Source organism: Cucurbita moschata, unplaced genomic scaffold, assembly GCF_002738365.1.
Source record: "Cucurbita moschata cultivar Rifu unplaced genomic scaffold, Cmos_1.0 Cmo_Scf00006, whole genome shotgun sequence".
NCBI lineage: Eukaryota > Viridiplantae > Streptophyta > Magnoliopsida > Cucurbitales > Cucurbitaceae > Cucurbita > Cucurbita moschata.
In genome coordinates, this window is record NW_019268522.1 from 857,771 (window position 1) to 871,434 (window position 13,664).

General features: G+C 35.3%; 1 protein-coding gene across 2 annotated transcripts; it reads left to right on the forward strand.

Annotated features, from left to right (window-relative positions):
- The first annotated feature begins 9,040 nt into the window (after positions 1–9,040).
- On the forward strand, positions 9,041–13,228 carry LOC111444240 (zinc finger BED domain-containing protein DAYSLEEPER-like). 2 transcript variants are annotated; one of them, XM_023082265.1, is made up of 2 exons: positions 9,041–9,255; positions 10,951–13,228. In XM_023082265.1, exon 2 carries the CDS (start codon positions 10,975–10,977, stop codon positions 13,006–13,008), a length of 2,034 nt encoding a protein of 677 aa, XP_022938033.1. In that variant the 5' UTR covers positions 9,041–9,255; positions 10,951–10,974; the 3' UTR covers positions 13,009–13,228. The 2 variants fall into 2 exon arrangements, with proteins under 2 accessions (XP_022938033.1, XP_022938032.1); XM_023082264.1 differs by having other exon boundaries at positions 9,042–9,255; positions 10,954–13,228.
- Positions 13,229–13,664: the final 436 nt, after the last annotated feature.

The window sequence follows — 13,664 nt, forward strand, 5'->3', positions numbered from 1 at the left end:
TATTAAAAAAGAAAATAAGTAAAATATATTTTTGTATTTTAAATTTCAATTTCAATTAAGGCTTTTATGACCGACTCCATTGGTTAGCTTGACCAACTTGACCACGAGATGAACCAATTTAAACATGAGGTAAATTTCAAACGGTCAACCAACTTGAACATGGGACAACCAACTCAGCAATGAAATCAACTTCAAGAGGTCGACTAGCTTGACGTACTCGAACATGAGGTCGATCCCAAAGAGTCAGCCAACTCGACCATGAACCCTAGCCAGCTCACGAACGTGATATCGACCCCCATTAAAGTATAAGAAATAGAAAATAAAATCTCAATGGAATAAATAAATAAATAAAACAAGAATAAAACGTTACTCCCAAAAACAATTCCATGAAGAAAATCCAAATGGCCGTCCACGTCAAATGATTATTATATTTGAGGTGGGCCCCACCGGTAAGAATATAATCCAAAATTTCATATAAATTAAATATTTTTCCAAAATTACCGGAATTTTATTTAAAATTTAATTTCTCAAATCAAATTATTATTATTATTTTTTTAAAAAAAAAAAAAAAACTATCTTAAATAATTAATATTATGTCATTTAATTAATAATTAAAATGTGGATTAGTAGGGAAGCCGACAGAGATTAGCCGCCTCCAATTTAAAAGAAGGTGGGACCCACGGAGCAATAGGGAAAGATAAAGAGGGTACAATTCCATGTTATTGTACCTTATTTTTTCCCATATTGCCAAAAACATCATCAATTAAACAATTAAATCATGTTTCCACCAATATTGATTCTAAAAACACGACGCTAGTATGAGCACAGTTCATTGGTTAAGACGATGCTAGTACGAGCACAATTCACAGTTCATTGGTTAGTACGAGCACAACACAGTTCATTGGTCAAGTCGGAGCACAGTTCACAATTCATTTGTATGTCTTTCCAAAGGTCTTGATGTTGTTCACGTGATTGACTTTGCAAGTTAAAACGACTATAACTCAAACGTAGGTTTCATAAATTCAAACTTTTCAGTTACAAGTCGGGTCATCCATTAGGTAGCTGAATTTTCTCCTAAAGAGTTCACTCGATCAACCAGTTAACATAGATCTAACAATCATATGATACTCGAAACCATGTGTCTTGTTTATTTATTGCTTGTACCTTTATAGCTTTACATAGGCAAAGTGCTTTTAAGTCGGACCCAACTATTAAGTGTGTTGTAATCAAATAAGAAACTGTCTTACAATTATTCTTCGCTTTGTCTCGATCCGTATCTATTTCGTAGTAAACGAAATTAGATTATCGATAGCTCTATAATAATTCACGAGAGATATCAAAACGATCACGAGATCGAGTGGATCATATTTCGTGTTCTTTTGCATTCAAAATTAAAAGGATTTGGATCTATGATAGCTAAAAGGAATATTTTTCATACACAAAAATGACATTAAAATAAAAGATGAGATTTGAGGATCACATGTTCCCATGTGGGCAAAAAGATGAGATTTTTCTTTTTCTTTTTCTTTTTCTTTTTTTTTTATTTTCTTTTATTTTTAATACTTTGAGAGCGTTTATCTATTATGTGAGTTCCCATATCGATCCGAAAGAATAACGAAACATTATTTATAAGGGTGTGGAAGCCTCTTCCAAATCGATGCATTTTAAAAATCGTGAGATTGACGACGATACGTAACGGACCAAAATGGACAATATCTGCTAGCGATGGGTTTTAGTTGTTACAAATGGTATCAAAGTTAGTATGCCAATGAGGACGATGGCCTCCCAAGGGGGTGGATTGTGAGATTCCACGTCAGTTGGAGAGGAGAACAAAACATTTCTTACAAGGGTGTGAAAATCTCTACCCAACAGACACCCTTATAAGGGCGTGTAAACCTCTCCCTAACAGACGCATTTAAAAAACTGTGAACCTAATGTCGATACGTAACAGGCTAAAGCGGACAATATCTGCTAGCGGTAGGCTTTGGTTGTTACAAATGATATCAGAGCCAGACACAAAGCGGTGTGCTAGCAAGAACATTGAGCTCCCAAATATGGTGTATTGTGAGATCCCACGTCAGTTAGAGAGGACGACCATAGGTATAAAAACAAAGAGACAACAAACTTCATTAGCATGAAGTTAACGAGTTTAACCAAAAGTATACCCACAAGAGTTTATACTCAAAATAAACAATATCATACCATCATCGAGATATACAGATAGTTCAGTATATAGTTTAACCATAACCATTCTCGAGCTATTTGAGGTATTAAACGACATCGTAAAGGAACATGAACCGAACTTGTATTACATTTAAAATCTCTTACACACCTCTCCTCCTCCTCTCTATAAAGTGGTCCTTATGGGATAGAGTTTCTAAGGCTTTTTTTACCCATTCTTTCATCATCATCATCTTCATCCTCTCTCTCTCTCTCTTTGTAGAGAGAGAAGAGGAGAGAGAAGAGGAGAGAGAAGTGGAAGTGTTGTAAGTTCAGGTCGAAGCCATGCTTTTCCACAGCTTTCTTGAACTTTCTTCTCTCAATCATTTGCATGCAAATCTCTGTTAGAAAGTTGAAGAAAGCTGTGGGAGAAGATGGCATTTTTAGGCCTTTTCTTTTCATAAATCTCTACTCATTTTGTTCATCATACCCTTTCTTGGTAAGTTTGATATCCATTTGGTTTTGTTTTGGGTTATGGGGATGGATTTGTATGTGTTCATCAATGAATCGAGATACCCATTTGCTAAAAGTGATGGAAAATTCAAGAATCTTGTCAAATTCATGAATTCATCTCGTTTTCTGAGCTGATTCGATTGGTTTTGATAACAATACTGATCGATTTGGTTCAGTTTTCTAGTTAAATTTCTTTTTCTCGTTTGATTTTAAAGCTAAAATCAAATTGACCCGATCCATTTTTTTTTATGGGTATGAGTTGATTTGATTGGTTTTGTGAGATCTCACGTCGGTTTGAGGAGAGAACGAAGTATGCTTAGAAGGGTGTAGATTCGTTTTAAAACCCATTAGCCAAATGTGATAGAAAATTCGAAAACCTTATCAAACTCATGAATTCTCCTCGTTTTGTGAGTCGATTCGATTGGTTTTGATAACATACCGGTCGGTTTGGTTTAGTTTTCTAGTAAATTTCTTTTTCTCGTTTGATTTTAAGCCTAAAATTAAACTGACCCATTCCATTTTTTTATGGGTATGAATCGATTTGATTGGTTTTGTGAGAACCCACGTCGTCGGAGAAGGGAACCAAGTTTTCTTAGAAGAGTGTAGATTTGTTTTAAAACCCATTAGCCAAATGTGATAGAAAATTAGAAAACCTTATCAAACTCATGAATTCTTCTTGTTTTGTGAGCTGATTCGATTGGTTTTGATAACAATACAGGTCGATTTGGTTCAGTTTTCTAGACAAATTTCTTTTCTTCATTTAATTTTAAGCCTAAAATCAAACCGAGTCAATCCATTTTTTATGAGTATGAGTCGATTTGATTGGTTTTAAGAGATCTCACGTCAATTGGAGAAGAGAATAAAACATTTTTAGAAGAGTATGAAAAACTCTCCAACAGTAGACTCGTTTTAAAACCCATTAGCCAAAAGTGATAGAAAACTTTTCGTTTTGTGAGCCGATTCAATTGGTTTTGATAACAATACAGGTCGATCTGGTTCAGTTTTCTAGACAAATTTCCTTTTCTCATTTAATTTTAAGCCTAAAATCAAACCGACCCGATCCATTTTTTTATGGGTCGGAGTCAATTTGATTGGTTCTGTGAGATCCCACGTCGGTTGGAGCAGAACATTCTTTAGAAGGGTGTGGAAACATCTCTGTGATAGACTCGTTATAGGTTTGGTTGCAATGGATAGACAATATCTACTAACAGTGGGCTTAAACTGTTATAGGTTTGGTCGATCGAGAGCGGACCTAAACCGAACCAAATTGGAAGGTTTGTTTAAAATTTGAATGGCGAGGTTGTTCTCTTCTCTTCATTACATTACCCTATTGGTTGGTATTTGTTTGGATGCAGATTTCCATGTCCTACATTTCTGTGAAAAAGGTTAAAATTTGACCCAATTTTTACATCATTTTTTTAACCACTCTCTATCTTACTGACTTCATCTCTCTCTTGTTAAAATCAAAGCCTTAAATGCTAAAAAATAAAATAAAAAATAATATTTAAAAATAAAAAAATTGTCACTGTCTCTGAAATTGCATTTATGACCTGTTTTAAATAATTCCAAGCTTTGTATATTGCACAGAGAATGTAAAATTTAAAGGCTGCAGCATTTATTTATTAACCTTTTTTTTTTAATAATTTAATTTAATTTATTGAAATTAAAAGTTAAAACTATTTCTAAAATATGCTTTAATAATTCAATTCAATTTAATATTTGATTTAAAATAATTTTTCTATCAACATAGCAGTAAAAATCATATGGAACTGTCAAATTGAGTATAATTAAACGATAAAATATATATATTCTTTGTCAACGTAGCAGTAAAAATCATACTGAAATGTCAAATGGAGTATAATTAAACGGTAAAGTACATATATTCTTTGTCAATATAGCAGCAAAAAGCATACTAAAATATTAAATTGAGTATAATTAAGCTTACATATATTCTCTGTCAATGTAGCAGTAAAAATCGTACTAAAATGTTAAATTGAGTATAGTTAAACGGTAAAATACATATATTCTCTGTCAATGCGGGAGTAAAAATCATACTAAAGTGTTAAATGAGTATAGTTAAGCGGTAAAATACGTATATTCTTCGTCAACGTAACAGTGAAAATCATACTGAACTGTCAAATTGAGTATAGTTAAGCGGTAAAATACATATATTCTTCGTCAACGTAGTAGTAAAAATCATACCGAGCTGTCAAATTGAGTATAATTAAGCGGTAAAATATATATATTCTTCATCAATGTAGCAGTAAAAATCATATTGAGGTGTCAAATTGAGTATAGTTAAGCAGTAAAATATATATATTCTTCGTCAACGTAGCAGTAAAAATCATACTGAAGTATTAAATTGAGTATAGTTAAACGGTAAAATACATATATTCTTCATCAATGTAGCAGTAAAAATCACACTGAACTGTCAAATTGAGTATAATTAAGCGGTAGAATACATATATTTTTCGTCAATGTAGCAGTAAAAATCATACTGAGGTGTCAAATTGAGTATAGTTAAGCGGTAAAAGACATATATTCTCCACATAGTAGTAAAAATCATACTGAATTGTCAAATTGAGTATAATTAAGTGGTAAAATACATATGTTTTCTATCAATGCAACAGTAAAAATCAAATTGAAGTGTTACATTGAGTATAGTTAAGCGGTAAAATACATATATTCTCTGTCAGCGTAGCAGTGAAAATCATACTGAAGTGTTAAATTGAGTATTCTCTGTCAATGTAGCCGTCAAAATCATATTGAAGTGTTAAATTGATTATAGTTTAACGGTAATTTACATGTATCCTCGACCAAGAGACCAAAGATTCGAATTCTCTTACTGCAAGCGTTATTGAACTACGTATGTATAGAATAATTTTCTCCATCAACCTAGCAGTAAAAATCATATTGAAGTGTCAAATTGAGTATAGCTAAGTGGTAATTTATATATACCCTCGACTAAGAGGTCAATAATTTGAATTTTCTCGACCCAAAATTATACAGAAGTGTCAAATTGAGTGTAGCTAAACAGTAATTTACGTGCACTCTCGATCTAGAGGTTTCGAGTATAAATACATGTATATAATTTTTACCCTCGATTAGGGTTTCGAGTACAAAAATTAAATTTTTATTCTTTTTAATAATTGAATTGGTAGGTAGAGAGACACTTTTGAAAATAATGGGTTACTTTTTAAATAATTGTGTATAGTTCCTAAGATGATGAGCAATGGATGTGGGACTTAACCTCGTAAAAGAGTTTCCTTAAAAAAAAACCCTTGTAAGGTCAAAAAGATTCCGCAAACATTCATTTTTCTAAAAGTTGATTTTATTGAGTGAAGACCCTTCGGAGCTTCAGAAGTGAATTGAGCATACGGAGAGGTTAGAAAACTTTATTTATTATCTTTAATTTCATAATTTTTGTAATTGTCAAATTGGCTCTGTCTGTTTGTAGATTTAGGGGATATGGATTAAATCAGTACCACTAACTACGGAGGTGACTATAAATACTCACAAATGATTATGTAAAAAGCAGACGGTGAATAATGAAATTGAGATCTCAAACCATTAGAAATTCGAGCATCATTTTTGTCATTTCTAATTTTGATACAATTCTTGTGATAGATTGCATCTGAGCCATTCAATCAAGTTTGGATCAAGTTCGATCGTAGAGTGATTCAATTTAGAACAATGTTCCAAATCTTGCTTTCAAGAGGTAATCTAATTCTAGCCTTATCTTGATCTGCATTTTGTACCAAGACGTGTTAATTTCTTTGATTTAAGGGTTCTTGTTTCAACAAAAGCTTGGATCCTAGCCTTATCTTGATCTGCATTTTGTACAGAGAGATGTTAATTTCTTTGATTCAAGGGTTCTTGTTTCAACAAAAAGCTTGGATCGTTGGGTTGAGGATTAGAGTTGTCTTATCACACGATTTTACTCGGAACTATGAATCATTTTTTTGAATTAGCTCACCCTGTTCGTCATAAATGATTTGCTTGCCCTATTAATGACTTAGCTCAATTTTTTTTATTGCTAAATGTCACGGGCCTAAATGCTAAACTATTGACCTTACTTGTTTAGATATAAAATTTTCAACGAGATCTTTCAATATCAAATATGCTTGAAATTTAAACATTTTCACTGATTAAGATGTTATATATTTGTCTGAAAAATGGTTTGATTTCTCACTTACTAGCCAATTCGAACGCAATTCAAAAGATAAAACACTTATTATAACAACTTCAAAACCTCGACGGTTCGATCTTGACTTACGTAATCGTTAAACGAAATAAAAGGAGACAAAATGGTATAGTAAGTTCATACCCAGAGACGACATATTATTCGATCCATCAACAATCAGTCCTAACATTCAAGAACAATTCAACAGATAAGACGTTTATTATCATTTCAAAATTAGTTCATGGTTCGGTCTATCATTCACAAGCCAATTTAAACATAATTCAGCTGATAAAAACAGTTATAGTAACCTCAAAACGTCGACGGATTGATCCGACTCCAAAAGAAGAATGAAAGAGACAAAATGGTGGAAGTTAAAAACTTTAAATCACCCATCCTTCTCTAGTACTTTTTACCCATGTGTTGAGCTGCAACAATTGCATAGTCAAGTCGCTATTAGTACTTGTAATGCCCTATGTGTCATCATTCATCTTATGAGAAAGTTCGGAAATTTGTTGGCAAACTCTCGTTGGAAAACCCGATTCAAATTTCTAAGCTTTTGACGAAAAGATATACCTAAACCCGTTAAATTATGTTCGGGCTAGTGGGTATGCTCTTAATGTCATAAATAAGCATACATTTTCTCATTTGAAAGTAGAAAACAAAAAGACCCGACATTCCTTTACTATCCACTCGTCACTTTTAAGACCGAAGACTACTATCTCCACAAATTAACACGGGTTCTTGTAACTTGTTTGTCTTCAGCATCACAGAATTGCTATAAGCTAAACACGTTTAACTTTGAAGTTTCTATAATTTGGCGATTGAAAAGGAACGTGCACCAACTTGTTGGTATATCATCAGGATCTGATATGAACCAAGAGACATCAATCATACAATATACTTCAATGAAGATGTGAAGAAAAGGTTGTCAAAATTATCAAAAGATGTTTCAATTCAGGCTACATTGAAGAAGAATAAAGTTTGATTGTTGTAAATTTTGGGTGGGTTACAATTTAGAATAAGTTAGAGTTATTGTATTTTAAGACATTTTATTTACTTTAGGTTACATTTACGGCTAATTATGGTCATTAAGTATGAATGTTACCTAATACCTTTAATAGTTTCATTTTGAGGCTATATAAGGTCATGTATGTTATATTTGTAAGCAGACTTGGAAAATATATTAAAAGAAGTATTTGTGCTTCTCTTTAGCCAATGGCTAAGTTTCTTTCCAATTCTATGTAGTTTAGGTTGCATGTAGAATCATTCAAGCTCGACATGATCAATCTTGCTTGTGGAGTGATTCGAATCTCAAATAAGTGTTTGAGATATTTGATCAACAAGAATCATTCAAGCTAGACATGATTGATCTTGCTTGTGGAGTGATTCGAATCTCAATCAAGTGTTCTTGCCTTGAGATATTCGATCGACAAGGTAATCCGAATCTTATTCCCCTTGTAGTTGATTCTTTATCTTATCAGGATCACTTCCATTTGAATGTGTTATCCGTTCATTCATGTTCAAATATCACAAATCACAATGGTTATGTATTTTAACTCGACTAAAAATAACATTTTCATAATAAATTTGGACGGGTTTGGATTAGTCCAATTAAATATAAGGGAACCCATGAACCAACCCAACTCGTTAAAATGACATTCATTTAAATCTAACCTAACTCAACCCATCTCAAACAGTACATATTAGATTGAATTGATCCGGTTTTTTGAGTTATCTGATTTTTTTAATATTCCTACGGTTAGATTAGATGAACACGACTCTCCACAATGGTATGGTATTGTCGACTTTGAGCATAAGCTCTCAGCCTTTGCTTTGGGCTTCTCCAAAAGGGCTCGTACTAACCAAGATAATTCCCTAAATTAGTCGACGTGGGACTTTCATCATCTAACACCTACAGTGTTGGAGTGAATGAGATCAGAAGTGAGTGATGGATATCGTCTCTATGTTTTTTCTATTACGTGATATTTTCCAATTATTTTCTCATTTTTTTAATTATTATATTAGGTAAGTTTTTTATTAGCCAATTTTTCCCACTTAAAAAATAAAATAAAATAATAATAATAATAATGGATTAAATTGAAAAAGAAATTAAAACATATATTTAGAAAAATAATATTAATAATTAAAAAGACGATATTGGACCCAAAAGAAAGAGTCCAATGCGCTTCTTAATTTCGATTTCGATTTCCTTTCCCCCAATTCCTTATCCCTTCTCTCCCTCGGTCCACTTAGCTCAAAGCCCAATTTCTCTCTCTCTCCCCTTCTCTCTCCTGTAAAACCCTAGATCTGAATCCATCGCCGGCTCTGCTGCTCCGTCGCCGGCCTTCCGACGCTCATTCAACACCTCCTCGTCTTCCTTCTCTCCATCGGAATTTCGGGTAAGTTTGCTTCTATCTTTCTCGCTTCATTTCTCGGAAGTTTCGTTCGTGAGGTTGAGGATGAATCGTGCGGTGTTTTCCTTGTTTTCTTCGCCTTCCGTTATGTAGGTGGAACTGTAATTTATGTTGTTGATGCTGTTTCTCCTTTGTGTTTGTGAACATTGGGTGGTTTGGCATTGATTTTGGGTTTTGCTTGTTGTTTCGTTACCGATTCATTCGTTTGAATTCTGGAAGGCTCGGCCGATTGTATGTTTGGGAGTGACTGGATCGTTTTTTCTTTTCCTTCCGATTCTATGGATTTTGATCTGGGCTGTTTGCTGGAAATTCTGTGAAGCCCAAAGCTTGATCGAACCAATCCCTAGATCATAATTTAAATTGCCCTTTAGCCCGTGGAAGAAATTCTTAGAACCCACAAAAATAAAAATAACCGATTTTCCTTTTTGACTTGGTTGAACACATCTGGGCTCCAGGTGGGCTGGTGGTGGAGTTTCGAGTGGCGCTTGATTTGAAATTAAAAGAAAAAAATGGTTCTTGTTCTTATCAGCTATACATAAAGTGACCCCGTTAGGCCTTTTTTCTTGCCAAAACTGACATGCCATCTTCAATGGGCCCCGGACCTACTCGTACGGCCCATGTCAAAATAAATCAAAGTTTCTTACAAATTGGAAAATATCCCTTTTCTTCTTCTATGAACTGAAAAAATGGCTGATTTCATTATATTAATACGAAGCCTGCCTTTGCGTCAGTATCATCGTTGTCTTTTGGCTCCTAAATTTAGTGGAGGCAATGTTTATGGATACCATTTTCTTAGTGCAACCGTACAGACCTTTCATAATGGGGTTTATCTATTTCGTCTTAGTTTTCTTTTAGAAAATTTAAAGGAGGAAATTTTGGAAAAAGGAGACGTATCCAAAGTCCAAAACAACCTTGATGAATCTATTTAGTCTGTGTTAATCTGATGCTGATTTATAAGCTTGTGCTACATGCTGTACAAGTTCTTTATTTGGCTTAGGCATCAACTAGAAAATTTTGTTTGACTTTGTTTGATAGGAAACTGTTTCTTTCCGGTTCCTGCTTGAAATCTGTGAGATGGTGTTTTGTTTTGCTATGCGTGTTGGCTTTCTAGTTGATATTGATCATTGTTGTACTTGTATGTTGCTTCATTATGTTGGTATATGTATGATTCTTTTTTTCTTTAGGTGTGATATGAATCTCTGTGGAAAAGCAACGAGTTCATATACATATAATGTAATTAAGTGAAAATAATTCAAGTTGGTTCTAACTTCTTTGTGTATTATGTGCAAGAACGCCTACTTTGGTTTCAATTTCTTTTCATTTATAAATCATAACCTATGGCATGTTGTTCATACATGTATAAGTCGACTGTATAACGTTCTCTGAGGCATGCCACATGTTGTTTAACATTTCGTCATGTAATTTTAAGTGACCATAAGGCCAATACTTGACTGTTAACGGGGTAGTTTGTAACATCTTGCAATTGACTATAAGGTCAGGCTATGTAATAACTTGTTTGTGTAATCTTGAAACTTAAAAGCTTCCATCCTTTGTTACCTCTGTTTTCCCGGCTGTTTGTTCATCCCCCGGTATTTATTCTTTCCGTGATCTAATATTTAACTTCATAGGCTGTACTGGCATATCCTTTACTATGTCTAAAGCTATATGGTTACTCTGTAGCAGGAATTCTGTCTCCCAGTTCTAATGGATACGCCTCATGAAATGATTTTAACTCCCTATGTGGAAAAGACACCAAACTCTGATGAATATGGTGCACTGACCTCCACAGAAACGCAGCCTAGCAAAAGGAGGAAAAAGAAGTCCATTGTCTGGGAGCACTTCACCATCGAAACTGTAAGTGCTGGATGTAGAAGGGCATATTGTAAGCAATGCAAGCAGAGTTTTGCTTATAGTACAGGCTCAAAAGTAGCCGGTACCAGCCACCTTAAGCGGCATATTGCTAAGGGAATATGTGCTGCACTTCTACGAAATCAGGACAAAAGTCATTTAACACCATCTACCCCTGCTTCCAAAGGAAGTGATCCACCAAAACGACGTTATAGAAGCCCCAACTCATCAGTCATCATGTTCAATCAGGATCGTTGTTGCCATGAATTCACTCGGATGGTAATAATGCATGATTACCAACCCCACATGGTTGAAAATGCTGGATTTGTATCTTTTGTACAGAATATTCAACCACGATTTAATGTGATGGATTTCGACCATTTCCAAGGGGATTGCATTGGAACTTACCTATCAGAAAAGCAAAATGTCATCAAAGTCATTGAGAGTATTCCAGGACGTGTTTGTCTTTCACTGGACATGTGGACATCGAGTAAGACCGTCGGTTATGCTGTAATAACAGGTCATTTTGTCGATAGCGATTGGAAGTTGCACAGGCGGATTCTCAGTGTGGTTATGGAACCCTATCCTGATTCTGATACAGCACTTTGTCATGCAGTTTCAGAATGCCTTTCTGATTGGAATTTGGAAGGTAAGCTGTTTTCTATCACCTTTAATCACCCTGCCACTGAGTCTGCACTTGGAAATTTGAGGCCCTTGCTTGCTATCAAAAACTCCCTGATCCTGAATGGCCAATTTTTGGTTAGTAATTGCATAGCACGTACATTAAGCAGTATCGCAAAAGACGTGTTAGATGCTGGAGCGGATATCGTTAAGAAAATCCGTGATTGCGTAAAGTATGTCAAGTTGTCCGAGTCGAATGAGGCAAAGTTTCTTGAACTCAAAGAACAGCTCCAGGTCCCAACCGAGAGGAGCCTATGTCTGGACGACCTAACGCAATGGAACACAACGTATCTAATGCTGATTGCTGCATTCGAGTTGAAAGAAGTGTTTTCGTGCTTGGATAATTCCGATCCCGATTACACCGAAGTGCCCACAAGGGACGATTGGAGGCAAGTTGAGACTCTTTGCACATGTTTGAAAGTTCTCTTTGATGCTGCAAATATTCTCAGCGTCATAAACAACCCATCCGTGATTACCTTTTTTCACGAAGTATGGAGGATTCACTTGGAGCTAGCCCGTGCACTCACTAGCGAAGATCCATTCACTTGCAGCCTCTCTCAAATGATGCAAGAAAAGATCGACAAATACTGGAAGGACTGTGGCCTGATTTTGGCTGCAGCTGTAGTTATGGATCCAAGGTTCAAGATGAAACTCGTCGAGTTTAGTTTCAATAAACTTTATGGCGAAGAAGCTCCTGCTTATATTAAGATCGTTGATGACGGGATCCGTGAACTCTTCCAGGAGTACATCACACTTCCTTTACCTCTAACGCCAACGTACGCCGACGAAGGAAATGGAGGAAGCTACATGAAGTCAGAAGGACCCCAGACTGGAAGTCTCCTGTCAGACAACGGACTCACAGATTTTGATGTCTACATTATGGAGACTTCAAGCCAACAAATGAAATCCGAACTCGATCAGTATCTCGCCGAATCTCTGTTGCCCCGTGTGCAGGACTTCGACTTATTAGGCTGGTGGAAGCAAAACAAGATGAAGTATCCAACTCTTTCATCAATGGCTCGAAATATTTTATCAATACCAGTCTGTACTCTTCCTCCTGATTCCATATTCGATATGGAGATCAAGGAGATGGATCCATATCGGAGTTCGATGCGACCAGCTACGGTCGAAGCAATTATATGTACACGGGACTGGATTCAATGTGGATTTACAGAAGTTTCTAATGCAATTGTAAAAATGGAATATTAGAGGCTAGTCCTTTCTTAGTGTCCTTGATGTATTTTTTTTTAGGCTATGGAATCATATATATCCTTTAGAGAAGAATCTCTTAGTCGCCATTAACGTAGCTTCTGTACTCTAATTTCCTCTACAGGTTGAAGAGAGATTGGAATCAGATCTTAGCTGCTATCTGATGCAGAATGGGTAAATTTCTTCTGACCAATCGAATATTCTCTTGATATTCTTTCCATGACTTGTTCATTGCTGGATCAATATCTTGGTTGTTTGTGGAAACAGTTTCAGAATGGGTAAATTCTTTGGAGTTGTATCCATAAAAATGATTGTGTAGACTTCTTTAATGAGATTTAGGCTCTTTGTTTGAAAATTATACGTGAATAGATTGTCCCTTGGCCCCTAGATTCGTGACACACGATTAGAATTCTAGCTCTTTTAGAATGGTATCTAACTGATGGCTCAATCCCGGAAGGGGTCTTATTCTCCCTCCACCTAAGCTGCGTAGGAAAGGCCCAAAGCCAATCCTAGGGAACAGTGAAGCTTCATAGGGTCTTTCTGTCCAGGGAAAGCCCAAAGCCAATCCTAGGGAACAGTGAAGCTTCATATCTTTCTGTCCAGGTCTAGGTAGTCTATATCTTCACAGACATCTATTTCATTGAGCCTCTCTCCAA